This window comes from Tenrec ecaudatus, chromosome 18, assembly GCF_050624435.1.
Source record: "Tenrec ecaudatus isolate mTenEca1 chromosome 18, mTenEca1.hap1, whole genome shotgun sequence".
In the NCBI taxonomy this organism is placed as follows: Eukaryota; Metazoa; Chordata; class Mammalia; order Afrosoricida; family Tenrecidae; genus Tenrec; species Tenrec ecaudatus.
In genome coordinates, this window is record NC_134547.1 from 39085186 (window position 1) to 39104142 (window position 18957).

The 18957-nt window shown below is 45.9% G+C and overlaps 1 protein-coding gene across 2 annotated transcripts in view; it reads right to left on the reverse strand.

Moving 5' to 3' along the window:
* Window positions 1-14261: 14261 nt before the first annotated feature.
* ZNF423 (zinc finger protein 423) overlaps window positions 14262-18957 on the reverse strand; it is a 413333-nt gene continuing 408637 nt past the window's right edge. For both annotated transcript variants that reach the window (XM_075537034.1, XM_075537036.1), the window contains one exon: window positions 14262-14944. In XM_075537034.1, the coding sequence (XP_075393149.1) occupies window positions 14915-14944 (30 nt within the window). In that variant the 3' untranslated portion in view covers window positions 14262-14914. The remainder of the gene's footprint in view (window positions 14945-18957) is intronic.

Sequence of the window (18957 nt, forward strand, 5' to 3'; positions counted from 1 at the left end):
GGAGGAAGGTAAAGGAAATAGAGGAAAGAACTAGGAAGCAAAACTACTTATAGAAGTATAAAAACAAATGTGTACATATGTAAATATATTAGTGCATTAAAAAGGGGGTGTTGACCTAGGTAAATATATTTATATGGCAATATGTTGAGGCAGTGGACAGACTCTGGATCTCTATTTAAGTATTTCTCAACACAAGAATATTTTGTTCTAATAATGTGGAACTGGGCAATGTCCACCACCCTGACACAATTGCTGAAGACAAAATGGTACATAAACAAATGTGGTGAGGAAATCACATGGTGTCCAGCTATTAAAAGATATAGTGTCTGATGTCTTAAAAGATTGAAGCCAAATAAGTAGCCATCTAGCAAGGAAGCAACAAAGCCCACATTGATGAAGCACGGCAGCTTGTGTGATCATGAGGTGTCGATGGGAACAGGCATCAGAAGTTCAAAAATAAACAACCCCACTGAGTTTATGGAGAGGGGTCCAGGTGAAAACTCATCCATGGATAATTGGATGTTCCCACGCAGAGGGGCTGCACAGAAGGAAAAATGCATCCAGGGGACAGTTTCACACCGATGAAACACACAACACAACCCTGGTTCTTTAATCCTTTCTCTATTATGATCTCAACCCTACCTCGCAAATCCAGCTAGAGCAGTGTACATACTGCAGCACAGATGAGAGCTTTCAACCTAAGGAATTCAGGAAAGACAACCCCTGCAGAATCAGTAATGGGAGTAATGATCCCAGGAGGGTAGGTAAAGGGAAAAGGGAGGAAGTAGTGAAGGGGGAATCGATAGCAATGACGGCAGAATAATGTCCCTCAGGGGGATGAATCCCAGGGTAGTAGGTGAAGATAGAATGAGCAGGGTAAGCTATGTATAAATAATAATAACAGCACATAATATATTAGGGCCCATGGGGGAGGAAAGAGTGGGGAGGGGGGAAAAGGAAGCTGATATCAAAGGGATCAAGAAGAAGGATAATGTTTTGAAATTATTGATGCCAACAGTGGTACATGTCCGCATGATATAATGGATGTATGGATTGTATAATAGATGTAAGAGCCCCAATAAATGATTTATGTTTTAAAAATTGATCCCTCAAATAAGACAACAAAATTAGAACATTTCCAACCCCAAACCAAACTCACTGCCATGGAGTTGATGCTGACTCCGAGTAGGATGTAGAACATTTTCTTTGTGGACTAGGTTGTACCAAAAGATCTTGATGTCCCCCAAGAATGTGGTCTTGAGCCCCCAAATACAGTAATTTATTCCCTAAGGTGTTTGATTATGGCTAAAATGTATTCATAATGTTGTTCTCTATTCGTGGATACCACAGACAGAGAATGACTTTCTATAATGGTAAAAGGTCAATATATCAAGAAGAAATAGTAATCATAAGTGTGTATGCAGCAACAAGGCTGAAAAATATGTGAAGCAGAAACATTAAATAAACATATTCACAATCATTGTGAGGACTTCAAAATAACTCTCTCAACAATTAATAGAACTAGACAGAAATTTGACAAGGTTATGGAAGGTCAGTTCTCGCCTGTGCTATGGGCTCATTATGAGCCAGCAGCAACTTGATTGCCACAAGTTTTGTGTGTGTTAGTTTTCACCAGAAGAATGAGGATATCGGTCTTAGAAGAACACTCAGATGCACCTTAGAATCAAGGACTTTCCGTGTATTATGGACATGTTTTCATGTGGAACTAGTCTCTGGAGCACAACATCATGTTTGGTAGGGTCCATGAAAAAGAGGACAACTTTGAAGGAGACATCCTTGGTCAGTTGGTTACAATGGACTCAATCATAGCAATGGTGCTGCAGGATCAAGTGGTGTTTTATTCTGTAATACATGGAGTTACTATGAGTTGTAAGGGACTGCATGGGACCTGACAAGAACAAAATGAACATATTTCATGTGAAGCATTTTAAATGATCAGCATTTAAACATTAAGATATTTTATATAAAAATCTGGATTTCCCGAAGGGATCAGTTACCAGGCATCAAAGAACAAAAAATCATCATATCATTGGCTGCACACCTCCATGATAGGATTGCTGAAGACAAATGGGTGCATAAGCAAATGTGGCGAAGAAAGCTGATGGTGCCCGGCTATCAAAAGATATAGCATCTGGAGTCTTAAATGCTTGAAGATAAACAAGCAGCCATCTAGCTCAGAAGCAAAAAAGCCCACATGGAAGAAGCACACCAGCCAGTGCGATCACGAGGTGCCAAAGGGACCAGGTATAAGGCATCATGCAAAAAAAAAAAGAATATGTGTGTGTGTATATATATATATATATATATATATATATATATATATATATATATATATATATATATATATATACCATATTGAATGAAGGGGGAAGTGCAGAGTGGAGACCCAAGGCCCAAGTGTCGGCCACTGGAGATCTCCTCATAGAGGGGTTTAGGAGAGGAGATGGGTCAGTCAGGGTGCGATGTAGTACCGATGAAGGACACAGCTTTTCCCCAGATCCTGGATGCTTCCTCCCCCCAACTACCATGATCCGAATTCTACCTTGCAGGGCTGGATAGGGCAGAGGTTGTACACTGGTGCATATGGGGGCTGGAGGCACAGGGAATCCAGGGTGGATGATACCTTCAGGACCAAGGGTGTGAGGGGCGATGCTGGGAGAGTGGAGGGTGAGTGAGTTGGAAAGGGGGAACTGATTACAGGGATCCACATGTGACCTCCTCCCTTGGAGAGGGACGGCAGAGAAGGGGGGGAAGGGAGACTCCGGATAGAACAAGATATGACAAAATAACTATGTATAAATTACAAAGGGCACATGAGGGAGGGGGGAGCGGGGAGGGAGGGGGAAAAAAAGAGGACCTGATGCAAAGGGCTTAAGTGGAGAGCAAATGCTTTGAGAATGATTGGGGCGGGGAATGTATGGATGTGCTTTATACAATTGATGTATGTATATGTATGGATTGTGATAAGAGTTGTATGAGTCCCTAATAAAATGTAAAAAAAGAAAGAAAGAAAGAAAAGAAAATGATTAGGGCAAAGAATGTACAGATGTGCTTTACACAATTGATGTATGTATATGCATGGACTGTGATAAGAGTTGTATGAGCCCCTAATAAAACGTTTAAAAAAAAATAAAGCACATGAAAACCAAAAAAAAAATCTGGATTTCTTCTTTCCAAAAACTGGAACATCCTGTCACCCAGGTCCACTTTCTGAAGAGCAACAAGGGTCTGGAACTAGGTAGCAGGTACCCACTTACATAGGCATGTAATGCCCAGTTTACTCCTTCCCTGGCCCTACTTACCTTACCCATTCACCAGAGTTCCCAGGCACTTGAATTTGTAACACCTGTTGTCAGCCATTTCTGCATTCATTCAACTACAATGTATTGAACTAGGTGCAAGCAGGGGAGGTGGAAAAGCACTCTCCCTTCCTGTTGATCCTATCAAATTCCATAATGTGGGGTGATATGCCTGGCTAATGGGCAAGTGTAGTCTGAAAAACAATGTTTTACTATGAGCTAATTGTATATTTGAAAAATCGTAAACTTTGCAATACTCACAGTAATAAAAATACCCACCATCTGTTAGTTTGTCATCCTGGGATGGCTTACACGATGCTATAATATTCAAAGTTATGCCACCAGTAGTTCAAATACCAGTTTCATTGGAGCTTGCAGGCTATGAGAGACCAGAAAGAAAGGCCTGGATAACTACTTCTGAAGATTAGCCAACGAAAACCCTATGGGTCATAGCAGAATATTATCTACTATAGGAGTAGAAGATGAGCTCCTTAGGTTGGAAGGTACTCAAAATACCCAGTGGTCCTAACAATGAATTCACACACACACCAACATTTATGAAGGTGGTACAGGGCCAGGCATTCTGTAATACATGGTGGTGGTAGTGGTGGGGGTGTCTCCATGAGCCAGAATCAAGGCATATAACAAACGTAATAATAAGGTAACGGCTACGGTGTTCATACTTTTCACTCATTCATCACCGGCTGTCTTAGCGCTGTTTTAGATGCGGAGGATACAGCTGGGACAAAACACAAAACTCTATGCCTGCTTGGCCAGCCTCTTCTAGGATTGTTTCCGTCCATCTTCACCAGAGACTTGCGGAGACCGCGTGGCGAAAGTACAATCCCCATATTCTGATAGGAAACCCAGATCCTGGAGAAGAAACGGTTCGCTGAAAGTCACTCTACCGCTGAAGACCGAACTGGAAACCAACCTCAGTCCCTGCCTTTGCTTGCTCCAGGTCCTGGAAACGGGTCATTCTGAGCAGGAGGGAGCCAGGTTTAGCGCGCATGGGGTCAGGGGCGTCTTTCTGGGACCTCTCTGGATTTCAGTTTGGCCTGGTCCTGGGTGGGGCTCGTCAGTAGCACGGCTCCGAGTTAAAATAGGAGCAGCCCGGGCAGGTGTAAATTATGCATCCGCTATTTCTGGAAAGTTATCATATTTCTCAAGAGAGAGAAATTAATTTGCCTGTTTGGGCAAATAACACCAGTTTTTTTCCCCCCTGCTTAAGGTCATTTTGTTAAAATAAAATTGATTAACGTTCTCTTTAAAGTTTAAGTAGAATCTGCTCAAACATATTCTTATGGTTAGCGCCCTTCAGTAATTAATAACTCCATAAATAACGAGACGCAGCTCCGGCTCAGCCGGTGGCCCCGGCGGTGGCTGGTGGGTGGGGCCCACTGAGGACTCTGAAGCGGCAGGGGTGGGCCGAGCCCCTGGCTGGATTCACACTCTGCTGCCAGGCTCAGGCTGCCAGGTCTCTCTCAGACTAGGGCGGGCGAATACCTGGAATCGTCCCAATGATACAGCGAGAGCATCCGGAGCTCCATTTCTTTCAGAGCCTAGGAATAGTCCTTTCTCTGATTGGGCAAGTTACTTAGCCTCTCTCTGCTGTGGTGTCCCCATCTCTGTAAAAAAAAAAAGGGGGGGGGGTTAACAGGACCCACATGATCGTGTTATTCGGTGGATTAAAAGAGTTCATGTATGTGCAGGACGCACTGCCATCTAGTCAACCCTGACTCAGAAGCAAACCTCGTGCGGGTTTCCGCGGCTGTAAATGTTTACGAGCGTAAGAAACTCAAAAGTTTTCCTCTGACAGAGCTGCTTGTGGTTTCAAACTGCCGACCGTGAGGATCATAGCCCAATGCATAATCACTACACTGCCAGGGCTCCTGGGGTGAGGGGTGGGGGGATTAGTAGAAATAGCTGGCTGTACAATTTATCAAACCTTGCCCATTCTCATTTCAGGGAACACAGCAGGGCTGTATTTCATGACTCTTTGTGATTGGGTGGGGTCGTGGGATAGTTGGTGACCAATAGGTCAAAGTGGATGTGTTTCCCAAGTCGGAGTATCGATCGCCTGTGTGAGATTCATGTTTTCCCACAAGTTCTCTTTATCCCTCTCGCTTGGCAGTGACTCCCTGAGGTAATGCAATGGTATGGACTCATATTTATTCCTGAAAGAGGTATGTACAAAGTATATTGTAATAGAAACAGGCACAACCAAACTTTCTCCAAACTAATAATTTCTACATGTATAAAGTGATATTATAGTTAGTGATTGTCTGTGGCCGGGCTTACTAGAGAAACAAACCAGGCACTCATATGTATAAGAAAGCTTTATATTAAGAAGTAAATGTGCATCAATAAAACATCCCAGCCCAGTCCAACTCAGGTCCGTAAGTCTGATACTGGTCACAAGTCCCTCTTCGACTCACACAGCCACATGCATGATGCAGAATGCAAGAAGATCGTTCATCTGTGGATGCCATGGTGGTGGCCGCAGAACAGGACTTGCGCAGGTCTCAGGGGAGCTCTTCCACAGGAAGGTAAAGGCAGAAAGAGGGGGGACCAGCCTCCAAAAAGCCATTTATTACAGTTGTAACTTCAAAGGAGGTCATCAATCTGTGACCTGATTGACAGGCTAAACAACCCCCATATCTTCTTACAGGTGCCATGTGGGCACAAAAAAAAACTATCGCAGTCGTATTGTGTCCTTCATGTTGTACAGCCACAATAACTCTCCTTTTCTGCATTATCCTATTACATGTAAGTTCACCGCCTTCTATGCAAAAACTCCCCATTTCCCACTCTTCCACCTCTGCTAACACTCATTCTGGTGCCTCAAATGTTAGACTTGTTTCTAGGTTTATTTGACCTACTGGTTCCAAAAATAGCACCAGCTTTCCACTGTCAGTGCTGGTTTGAGATTCAGAACATATGCTGCATACCACTCTTAGAAAATGAAAAAAAACTAGAATATTTTAATGTAGTTAGCTATTTTCATTTAGAAGAAGTACATGCTGACTTTGTTTAAAATAGCTTGCATTGAACTAAATGTTTAGGTCAACTTACACTTCACATGATGACCTTTGATCCAAAGATATATTTGAGCAGTACAAATTTCAGGAAGTTGGAATTTTCCCCAAGTATCACATTATTAGGAACTAATAATAAAGTATCACCTTTATTAGGAACTAAATAGCAGGCAGTTCCAATTTGTGATCTTAGAAAGGGCCAGAAAGAAGAGTTACTGTACAATAATTAGGGAGCCCCGATAGTGCAGTGTGTTAAATATTTGAGTGCTAAGCACAAGGTCAGCTACTTGAGCCTACCAGCCACTCTGCGAACTTGGAGGGCCACTCTAGGACCCGCCCCATAGGTCAGTGAGTCATAATGGACTCAACAGCAGTGATAGAGAGATGAGACTTTTTACAGCCTCGGAAATCCCCAGAAGGAATTCCACTCTGCCCGATGAGTTGTACCCAACTGACTGGTAGTGAGTTTGTAATGATAGAGATTCAAATGTCCTGAAACCCAAAATGGGTCTGTCAGAGTTCAAACCCCTTTATAAGGTAACATGTTCCGATCTTGTTATAAGATGGTACAACTCTTCACCTATGCCAAGAAATCTTAAAAGAAATGTTAGCATTTTCTTCGACTCAACATCATATCTGAAACAGTCACACGAACCATCCATCGACTTCTCTATATTAAAATGTGTTCTAAAATGTTTACTGCATAATTTGAAGAAAAAGTTCGATCTTCAAAATACTCGTGAAAATGTGCTGAGTCTTCCGTTTTTGACATTCTGAATTGCCCTCCTAGTTGCCTTTTCCATTTTCTTTTCAGTTTCACTCTTCTCAAGCTGTGTTCTCCCTTTGCAGAATGCAACTTGTGATCTCTATATATTGCACAGCCCCCATACTAAATAGAGAAACCTGCTGTCATCAATCTTCTCACAGGACCCTATAGGACAAAGAACTGTCCCTTTGCATTTCTCAACTTTTCAGTCTTTTCAAGACTAGAGTGACTGGTGGGTTTGAACTACTGATTTCATGATTGGCAGTTCAATGCATACCAATCAGCTGCCATGGGTCCATAATCAGCTTTCGTTAGAAGTCCCTTCAGACTTAATTCTTTTTCAAATATTTTTGTCTTCTTTTGTAATTTATGGGTCTGAATTCTTCTCATATTTATAAGTAGGATAATAAATTAGTGTAGCTTAATAGCTGAAAATATAGTGGACTATTATATCTAAGAAACTAGAGCTAATGCAGTCTGTCCGATGTAATTTTATTAATTATTTCCCCAAATGACCCCAGAACCAGGTCTAAAAATCAAGACACCAGGAAAAAAGTTTTGTTGGGCTGTGAAAATCTTTGGTTTCTTCACATTTGTTTATTTCATGTAAGTGAAATCATGCCTCATTTTACCTTATGTTATTGACTTATTTCATCCAAATAATGTTTTCATGGGTCATCCATATTAATGAGAAATTATATTTCAATGCCATAGTTTTAAAAAGAAAAAATATCCATTAAGAATAAAATAACAAATGTTTAAATCTGATCCTGTATTTGCCTCACTTCCCTCTCTTTATTTACAAAACAGGCAGCCAGCTTTAAGATATAGCTTGCCATTGTGATTTTTTAAACTATTACGCCCAAACACTATTTTCATTACTGAATTTTAGTGCCCTCCCCTAAATTTTATACCTAAGTTGAGTGACTTACTTATCTCATCACAGTCTCTGTCCTCACGATTCAGACTCCTGAGTCAAGTCTAAAAGTAAATCTCAGGAAAAAAACCAAACTCGCTGCCATCCGGTTGATTCTGACTCCAAGTGGCCCTATAAGACAGAGTAGGGCTGCCCCTGTGGGCTTCCGAACCTGTAACTTTTTACAAGAGAAGAACATCTCTTCTTTCTCCCACAGAGTGATGGATGGTTCCAAACTGCTCCCCTTGCAATTAGTAGCCCCAGTACTAACCCTCCATGCCACCAGGGCTCCTCAAAGGAGGAGCTAACTGAGTAAAAAGAAGGGCACTGCAGAAAGAGGAAACAATGTGAGCAAAGGCATTCAGGGAAGAAGCAACCCGTTATATTCAGGTGCAATTATAAGCCACTTGGTGCTTCTGGGGAGAGACTGAGCAAGACGAACAGCACAGATTCAGCCTCTGCCAAGTGTTTCCAGTTGCTTGCGCTGTGAATGTTCTCTGAAAAAGAAGACCATGCAGCTGTATATAATTCCTGGTCCTCCTCCTGGCAAGTCTGAGTGAATCAAAACTGACTGTAAATTGCTTTCTAAGTACAAAAATGGCCCTAGGAACTTGCTTTGACAGGTAAGAAGAAATTGGGGGACAATTAATCTGAAGTCACCTATCTGTGTTCTGAAGGGAAATTTCCGCCCACTTTTGGACCACTTTAATTCTCCCATGTCTCAGTTTTGGCCAGTGATGAAACAAACCAAATTCGCAGCCACTGAAGCGATTCTGACTCAGAGCGACCCTACAGGCAGGGTAGAACTGCTCCTTGGGGTTTCCAGGACTGCAGATCTTTGTAGGAGTAGAAAGCCTCGTTTTTCTCCCAAGGAGCGGCTTGTGGACTTGACCTGATTTGACTTTACAGTTAGCAAACTAATGCATTCTCAAAAGGGAGAAGGCATGGCCCACCACGCCACCAGGGGTTCTTGTGGTCAGTGATCCAACGCTAAATCCAAGCTCATTGCCATCGAGCTGAGGCTGATTCACAGCAACCCTCAGGGCAGGGGAGAACTGCCCAGTGAGTTTCTGAGAACATGGCTGTTTACGGGAGTAGAAAACCCCCTCTTTCTTCCATGATTTGAACTGTTGACCTTGCAGTTAGCAGCCCAATATGTAATCACTACGCCAGTAGGGCAGTACTGGTATCTATTAATTACCGGGTTTACCTTGGGAAGAGAAAATGGGTGTTTCATCTCTGTGGTACATTAGTTGTATTAATAACCCCCTTGTATTAATTATCCCTCTGGCATATGAGTTGTATTCTTCGCCTCTCTTGGAATCCACCCCCTTGTCCATGATTTTGAAGTTCTGTTCTCGGTTTGACCATGTAATTTCCTTTGGTCAATGGGAGGTTAGCAAACATGCCTGGGCTAGCAGAAGCTTGAAAAGTGTATCTACATCTCTACAGGTCTCCATAGATATGGAGAGATATTGATATATAGTGAAATCTTGGCAGTCAAAGTCAATTTGTTCCAAGTTCATGTTCGAACGTTGAAAAGTTTGAGAACTGAACATATTTTCCCAAAAGAAATTATGGAAAATCAAATAATTAGTTCTAAGGCCCCCAAATGATACTTATAAATTAATTATGGAGACATTTATCCTTCTTGCATATCATTGTCTTGGATAAGCTCTCACCATCGAGTCGTTTCTGATTTACCCAAATTAATTTTCAATCTCTTCCATGGTCTGGATTCTGCCTCGTGGTTAACGATTTCACACCTTTTTTCTACATTAGCTTCTTTAGTCACTTGTTTGGTTGTTGTTGGCATTATTGGCTAACTACATCATATTATAGTTAGCCACCAAATCAGACCCAAAAATGTGATTCACATGTCACAATGTCTTCCTTCCTTCCTTCAATTCTACCGTGGTTCTCACCGGTTTCCTCTCAGCTTTACTGCTGGTGCCACTCACTTTTGTGGAGCCATGGTTATGCTATGTTATGGAAGTCAAGTGCCAACCTAAAATGACAATAAGGAATATTTTAAAGCGATAACAGAAGCACGAAGACTGAAGCTTCACACTTGGTGTCTGAGGGGAGATGGGACAAACGACTCACTCTTGGCCCAGACACGTGTTTTCAAGTCAGAGCTTCAGTTGTCTATTGTGCAAAGTTACGAGCAGCAGCAGACCTTTCTCAAACCTTGCCGTTCGAAGAGTGGAAAGCTAGAGCGTGGAGCCACTCGACAACCAAAGCACCCCTGTGCACATGAGAAAGATGCTTTCAATTCCCCTCAAGAGTTACAGCCTTGGAAACTCCAAGGGGCAGCTCAACTCTGCCCTATAGGGTTGTTATGAGTTGGAATCTACTCGATGACAGTGAATATGGTTTACAGAATATATATATATATATATATATATATATATACACACACATATCCGGATAAAACAAAAAAATGGCTTACAATACAAATTATTTCTCTCTCCAGCTTTAGAAGCCTTGAAAAGGGGAAGAGAGCTGATAAGCCTGTGACAGTTCCGAAACCTACACTCTCTTACTGGTCCACCTATGTGTGGCTTCCATTCCCAGGGCGCCTAATGGTTTAAACTGATACGGGAGCTCCAGCTATTACATCCATACTGCATCCATCAGAAGGCAGAAAAGGACAAGCTCATTTCTTCTCTTTTGAGAATTTGCATATCCCATCCCCCAGCTGGAACACATTGGGAGTTAGGCTGCACCTAACTTCTAGGAAGGTTATGACCAATCCCTTTCTCCCAGGAGAGCTAAAAATCAGCTTAGTTAAAATGTACCATTCATTACTTTAAACCCCGAAGAGAACTACCAATCTTTCCTATGCAGCGCACAATTTGTTTATTATTATTAATAGTAAACATAGTAATAGTCTAAGGCAGGGCATCTAATTTATTATCCCAATTCCATTCTGCATTGTATGACCTTGCGCAAGACTCTCTACTACATCTCAGAGGCTGATTTCAGTCATCTTCAATGAGAGTACGGCATGCGTAGAGATGCTTCCAGCTCTTTTCTAACTCAAGACTTTGCGCTGGATATTCCTTCTTCCCACTGTGACTGGATTGTCTGGCTTCTTCCATTGATCAGATCTCAATTCAAGAGTCACTTCCTCAGCAAGCCCTTTCTAGATTCACCACTGCATCCAATGTTGGGCACCTTACAGTGTCGATTTTTGATTCAGCAACATGTGTATCTTGATAGGGGCAGGTCGTCAGCTCTTTCTCCCCTGAAATGGCTGGGTGGGTTGGAATCACCAGCTGAGTGCCCTGCTCTTGTGCCACCAGGGCTCCTTTGAAACAAATGTAGGGTCCACACCAGTCCTTATAGCTTCTGGTTCTTTACCTTCATAGTTGTGGTGTTGCTACAGAGTCACTGACAAGCTTACTTGTCAAATGGCTGTGATGGGACCTAAGCTCCACGAGGACTGCCTTGCTCATCGCCATGTCCCCAGTGCTTCCGGTGGTGCTCGGCACACAGAGGCAAATCTATCAATTCATACCTCTGGGAGGGGTGAGTGGGTGAATACGTTAAAATGTTAACTCTATCTGCACTTGTAGGTGCAGGTCCCACCTTTAAGAACTCACACTTTGGCTAAGGAGAGAAGAGCAATAGGTGGAAAATTAAGTATTAAACACACTGTGGGTTTAGAAGTCTGGTCTCTGGCAAGGGGAACTGAGAAGATTTCTGTTATGGCAGCTTCTCGACAGAAACCAGAACCCTTCCCCACTTGCTTTTAGAAGCTCTGGGCAGGGGGCCAATGGCAGAAGTCTGTGGTTCAGGGTTGTTTCTGGGCAAAGCTTTTCTACCCACAAAGCCAAGAGAAAATGAAGATTTGTGCATCAAAGAACAGCAATCAGAGTGCCCAGTTACCTTAGCCACTCCCGACAGCCACATCCATTTTCCAGCTTCCAAAGGATGGGGCCCGGCTTCTTCACACCCCTAGGCTATGCGGAACCCCTGGCTTCCCAGTCCTCGAAATAATGACACCACGTTTCTCGGTCCACAGTCCCTTCATTGTCGTGATTGCACGAAAGCTTGTGACACAACCCTCTGAGGCCCCTCAGAGCTGCGATTCCAAGAGAGCTGGGCCTAGCTTCTAATCACTTAACGGGAGGAGGGGGAGCTGGTCTCCCAAATTCTAAGCTTGCAAGCCCACACCTCTGTCTGATGGTGAAGCACATGAATTCGAGTAAGGGCCTTAGGGCACCTGCACACACCTCTACACAGAGCCATGGCGGAGGAAGGTGGGGGGGGGGACTTCAGCTGGAGCAGGGGGCAGAGCCAGCGGAGAACAATAGGGCCGGGTGAAGGGTAGTCAGTGGGGTCCCTGACTGCCTTGCCACGGCTGCAAACCTCATCACGTCACGGTCTCCTAGGCCGCTGCCTCTCTCCTTACCAAGGCATCAGCTGGGGTTTCGCTGCTGATTCCCACACGATGTGAAAAAGCTTTTAAACCCCCGCTGTATTTTTAATGGGGGCAGTAACTAATTCAGCCCGATGTCCCCAACCTTCAAATCACATCTTTTATTGGTACTTACTGAGTGCTCACCTGGGCTCCATGGGGCTAGGAGAAATCCAGAGCTGGAGAGGGGCCAGACTGGGGTCTGGAGAGCTCCAGCTCGCTCCCGTCTGAAGTCGTGGCTCTGCCCAAAGGCAGGCCCCATCCCACCAAAGCTCGCCTCACCTGAGGGAACACCGATGCCAGTCCTGAGATCCTCCCTGCACACAGCCATGACCTCACACTTGGGACAGAGTGCCCTAAATCCTAAAGGTCACTGCCCATTCGGTCACTGTCAGGAGCCTGCTCCGCACTTCACAGGTGTGAAATGGTTTTGGAAAAACTGAAGACCCCACTCATCTGGGAATGTTTCAGGAAGTGGCAGGAGGGAACTCTTATGTCACAGAAGGCCCTGAGAGGGAAGCCAGAAGATGGTGGGCCTAACTGCTCCAACTTTCACACCTGTGACTCAGAACATTATAATTAAGTACAATCTGTCTGCCCGTGTCAGTTCACTCTGCAGAGGGCGGTCGTCTTGCCCCTAGTGAAAAGTGAACCGAGAAGGGTTTCCCCCTTTGCAGGTTCAGAAGCCCTGGCCTCTGGCTGACACGTTGGCAGGGTACCAGCTGGATGGCCCTGTGAGAAAATGGTCCCAGTGTCAGCACTTCGGAATCACACTTAACTCTGGGTCTGGGAACCGGCGGCTCCCATATAGGTCCACGCGGGGCCTGGAGTGGGGCAGGGGGTGGTGGCCTCACTGCTGTTCTCATGTTGTAGTTGTCGTCACGTCAGCTCCAACTCCCAGTGGCCTTGCTTACAAGAGAACAGAACGTGGCCTGCTCCTGTACCACTCACATTATTGCTGGGTTTGCCCTCCGGCTCACGGACCCTCTGCCAATATGGTGACCTTCGCTAGCTAGTGGCTTTTCCAGGTGACATGTCCAAAGTGAGAAAGACAGATCAGCTGTCCTTGGCACTGAAGAACATTCCAGCAGTACTTTCTCCAGTGCTGCTTTGTTCACACATGCCTTATCACCATGCCTCAGCCACCACCAGAACCCCTTCTGGCTGGGATCTGGGTTTCCCGCTAGAGCACCTGGAGCCAGCGCAAAGGAAAGCCGCCCTGGGAGCAGAGAGGAAGGAGACAGCCTGGGGTGAGCACGAGTAACACCTGCTTTGTGCTTTGGGAAAGCTGCATACTTACGCTCAGGTCTCCTGATCCATAAAGGAGGCCGTCCGAGGACCTGTCTCTAAAGATGCTTTTCTGACTTCTAAGGCCACAGCCTAGCTGCATTCCCTCCGGGTGCCTTAGAGACTTGTTTTCAGTTTGCCACCACGTTGATTCCAACTCAGTGCGACCCCGCAAGGGCAGCGTAATGCTGCTCCCTGGGGCTTTCAAGGTTGAATTTTCAGAAACATGAGCAGGCCTGCTTTCTAAGAGGTCTCTGGGTGGGTTTGAATGGCCCTCCTTTCAGCTTGCTGTCCAGAGCCTGGGGCCATGTGCACCACTCAGGGACTCTGGTTGGAAACTCCTCATTTCTTTGTGTGCAGATCCCAGGGGGACCTGGCTCAGGAACAGCCCCCACCCCCAGGTGACACCAGTCCCCTCCTCCCACATGCCACACCCCCCTCCTGGCCAGGCAGGGAGAAGAAAGCCAGGCAACCAGGTGCTGATTGCATGGATTCCCTTTATTGGACTGTACTAGTTACTGCAGTCAGATTAAGTCACATTTAAAAGCAGACCATCCAGTTGCACTGAAACCGATTATATTCATTACATAGTTTTAATCACTGTCCGGTGAACTGGCAAATCCAATCAAAGCATTAGTCTTTAATTAAAAAATTAAAAGGAAATATTCAGACAATAGCCAAGCAATCACATCACAATGCACAATTACCTAGAATTGCAATTAAAAAGTAGTTAACCAAAGGGGGAGGAGTAAAAACAAGAAAAGAAAAACAACAATTAAAAACAAAGAAGCAAAGGGAAAAAAAATCACACTAATTCTTTTTTTTTTAAAAAAAAACTATCAATATAATACATGAAGGAACAAAGGACAACAGTCTCAAAAAGCGGTTTTCTCTAACTCTAGAAATGTAGTCTGCGGCAGAAACTCTAAGAGCACACTAGCTGTAGCAAGACAATAAAAAATACTGAGCATGGAATACTTTTAATCTCTGCCATTAATATTCATTTCCAGCTGCTTATAATAGCAGCGCCTCATGGCCAAATCATTAGAGTTTTACATCTGGGTTGCAAATGACACTTTGATTGGATGTAATGTTCAAATGGCCCTCCCCACGGTGTCTCCGGCAAGCCTTCTGCGGAGAGGTGTCCTGTCGCGCGCTCCCTCACTGTGCGTGCTGGCTCATCGTGTGGTTCTGTAAAGGCGAAGAAAGGAGACATGCATGAGGGCAGAAGAATGGCGAGCAGGCCCGGCCCCTCCCACCCGTGCATTTAGGCCCAGGGACGCAGCAAAGTGGCTGTGTGAGGACAAAGCAGAATGCAATGACGAACAAAGTGCTCCGGGGACGCAGCTGCCCAGACCCCGTGTTAATCTGGGCCGTGGGGACGGGCTTCAGTGGCTGCCAGCCTGGGCCTTCATGCATCTTTTGAAACCATCCGGGCCTTGCCACAGGGACTGGCAAGGCTGAAGGGAAGGGGAAGACGGAGGTGGCAGGAATGGAAGCTACCCGGCACTCCGGCGCCACCTCCCTTTGCTCTAGCAATCAGGAGGAAATTAGCCCCTGGTTGCCTGCGGGCCTCCCCCGTATTGCCCTCGTCTCCCTCCCCGGTGCCTGCTTGGAGCTCAGCAGAAGGAGACAGCAGATGTGCCATGAGAGACTCAGGCCAAGAACCACTTGAGTGGGCACAGCCATGCCGAGGCAGTAGGCAGCCCAGGTGGCTGCTGCTGAGGCAGGTGACAGGTCACCAAGCAGGCAGGGAGGCCCTGGGAGCAACCCTGCCTGCCCCTCATCTCTGGGGGCACCCACGTGACCACACAACAACACTCAGGCCTGAAGCCAGGACCCTTCTACAATGTGGCCCAATTCTCTTGGGAATCCAGGCCCCAGGCGGGCCCCCTCGGGCCACGTGCATCCCTCATGTCATGGCCCAAGGCATTTTCTCCCTCCTGCCAGCTGAACCTGGATGCCAGACCGCCTCAAAGGAGCCTGCAGCGCAGTGCTGGAGGTGGGATTTGGCCTCTCAGAGCGCCAACCTTTTGTTTATTTCCAGTGGCCCGTGTTCCAGATTGAGGCCAATGTCATCAAAGCCTCAGGTGGTGCTCAGCCCGGTGCCTCCCGGAAAGGAGAGGAAGCCCGGCCCTGCTTGGAGACAGCCCGGGACCCTGATCACAGGAGCCCTTTCTTTGTTTGTGTGATGACTGTTTGTTAAGTACTTTGTGTAGTTTAGAAATCTCTTTTGACCAGAAATATACGCTTAATTTTGTTTTCTATTTTGACCAGAAATATGTGCTTTTCAAGTTATATTTCAGCATGCTAAACATTTCCAATTTAGAAATGAAAATCTCTCCTAATCCCCCCTCCCGTACAGCTGCATGTTGCCGTGTGGGTTAGTGTTGGGCAGTGGACTACAACATCAGCAGTTCAAATCCACAAGCAGCTCCACAGAAGAAAGACAAAACTTTCTGTGTCCATGGAAATTTCCATCCTTGGAAACTCCAGAGATCAATTGTACTCTGACCTGTAGGGTCACTGAGAGTCAGAATCAACTTGAAGGCATGGGTTAACAGTACAGAGTACAGGACTCCAGAATTATTGTCCTGAAGGACATCACTTATTGTGTGTGTACCTGTCTGCTGTGGATACATGAATACTGTTTTGCTTTAACTTGGGGAGCAGCTTGTGCATCTACCTCTGCCTCCCCAGACCTGGGCACTTAGCTTGCTGGGTTGAACCAACCAGGCAGCTTTGCTGATGACCACCAGGGGTCAGACACGGCACTGGAGTCAGTCTCCTGAGCTATGATACCTTGAACTTTGCTGGAGGCCCTGGGGACTAAGGCAGAGCTGGGGGAACCCCTTCTCTGGACCCTAACAAGGCTCCCTCTGGCAGCCCCTTTCTGCCACAACCTCTTGTTGCTGCCTTAGTGGTGATCTCCTGGGCCCAGTTCATGGCCGGAGAGGCAGTCCTGCGCTCCATTCTCCTGTGTTGACGCAGGCCCCACAGCTGGCATCTAGCAAGCACATATACTCTGCCAATGCAGGCATTTCTCTGTAAAGAAACCAACGAAATCCACTACTGTGGGGTTTATTAAGACTCTTAGTGACCCTATCACACATTTCCAGGGCTATGTCATTACCGAAGCAGACTGCTACATCTTTCTCCTGCAGAGTTGCTGGTGGGTTTGAACCACCAACCTTTGAGCTGAGCAGCTGAGCTCTTTAATCCCTACACCACCAGGCCTCCTACAATGGCCTAATCTAAGAGGTAGGATATTGTAAGGAAACGAAACTAAGGTTCAGAGAAGTTAAAAGTATTGTCTATGAGGCCACAAGATAGAAAGCATGAGGGCTGAATCTCCGTCCGACAAGTGAGATGCAGGAGAATCAGGGCCTTCAGCAAAGGCAGGCCCTGCTCTGCGTTCTGCGGCTGAGCGAGCACCCAAGCTGTGTGCTGTCCCCGCTCAGCACTGTCATGGGTACATGGACCCAGTTAGCTGAGGCCACAAAAAGGATACAGGTGGTTTCCATAGTAACCCCTACCCTCCCGCCAAGGCATAAGTTCAGAGACAGCAAACAATCCTCTAGGGTGCCAGACTCACCCCCCACAGAAACCAGCCTCTTCTACCTCCTAAGCGTTGACTGATTCAGTCACCTCTCCTCTCTCCTCCTTCCAACCAAGCTGTCCTGTGCATCTTCTAGGCCACCGGCCACATCTCCATCCCCACAGCCTCGCACAGCACCTCCCACCCATGTGCATGCTTCTTGGGCAGTAGTGATGACAAACCTAATGTGTTCAAGGCTGGTCTGCTCTCCTGGGCTACATGCAGCCTTGGACCCTAGCACTTGGCCTTAGGCTGGGTGAACATAGTTCCATGGGGCATGGCAGGCAGAGCAGGCTGGGGGGTAGTTTGAAGGTCTTGCTTTATTTAACCCAAAGGCTAGCAATTTAAAACCACTCAAAAGCACTATATACAAGAAAGGTCTGGAAATCAGATTCCAAAAGATCACAGCCTTAAAAACCTGATGGCGCAGTTCAAATATGATGTCCAGGACACAAAACTGACTCACCAGCAGTGAATTTACTTTGGGATTTAAGGCGGGGGCGGGGGGTAAGGATGTTAGGGAAGGGTAGCCATTCAGAGCTCCTGCTTTCCAATAGTGCTTTCCCGAGCCTGGCACAGTGGAGCTGCCCAGTGCTTTGGAATGGATGAGCCCGGGAGTAAATGAGTGAGTAAAATGCACAGGGAGGACTCAGCTCTGTGCACAGGAAAGAAAGGACGTTCCATGAGGATGGTACAGCAAAGAGAAAGGCACGGAGGCGAAGAGGGATATCAATAATGATTGGACAACAGGGAGACTACAATCAGTAGCACTAGATAATACATGTAGAAGCTGATGGATTGGAGAGTGTTTTGTTGCTATATTTTTGCCAAAATTGAAAAACAAGTATATGAGTAATAGTGGGGGTGGGGTGGAGAAGACTGTACAACTCAAGAATTCTGAATATGGCTAAACTACTGAGTTATAGAATACGTGGACAAAGTGCCAATAAAAGCAGAAAGAAAGAGAAAGGAAGAAAGAAAGAAAGAGAAAGAAAGGAAGGCACAGAGGCTGGATGGTGCCTGGAAACCATTCTTCCGAGGGGGGTCCCTGGCAGGGGCTCGGACACAGAGTGCCTGGAGGGTCGGTGGGAGTGCCTACTGAGGAGGGAAGGCGGGAGCCCCCCTTGAACATGGACTTGCTTCCACGGGCAGCAGGAATCCAGGGATGGTGTTGGATTTCCACAAAATCTTCAAGGTCCACCTGCCTCTACTGGGGAAGAAGGGTCCTCAAATGATGACATGCCCTCTTGCCAGGATACTAACTACAGTCAGGGCCAGTCTAACACACATAGTCACAGCAGTTCACACACGGGCAGCCGACCCATGAAACCCTGGAAGCGGGGAGCCACTCATAGGACGGCTGGCTAGGGAAATGCAAGGGAAACACGATGCTTCTCCGATTAAAATCACGTGGTTTTCTCTCTATAGAGCAAGTGGTTCTAGAAAGAACGTCCTTAAAGAGGGTTCTGAGACATAGGGGGACACCATTCCCTGAAGTTGTGCATGGGAAAAGCCCAGAACGTCACAAGGATGGCAACATCAAAACTGCGTGGCCAAGGGGGTGGGGACAGAATCTACTTAGAAATGTGTGATTCAACCCTGCTGG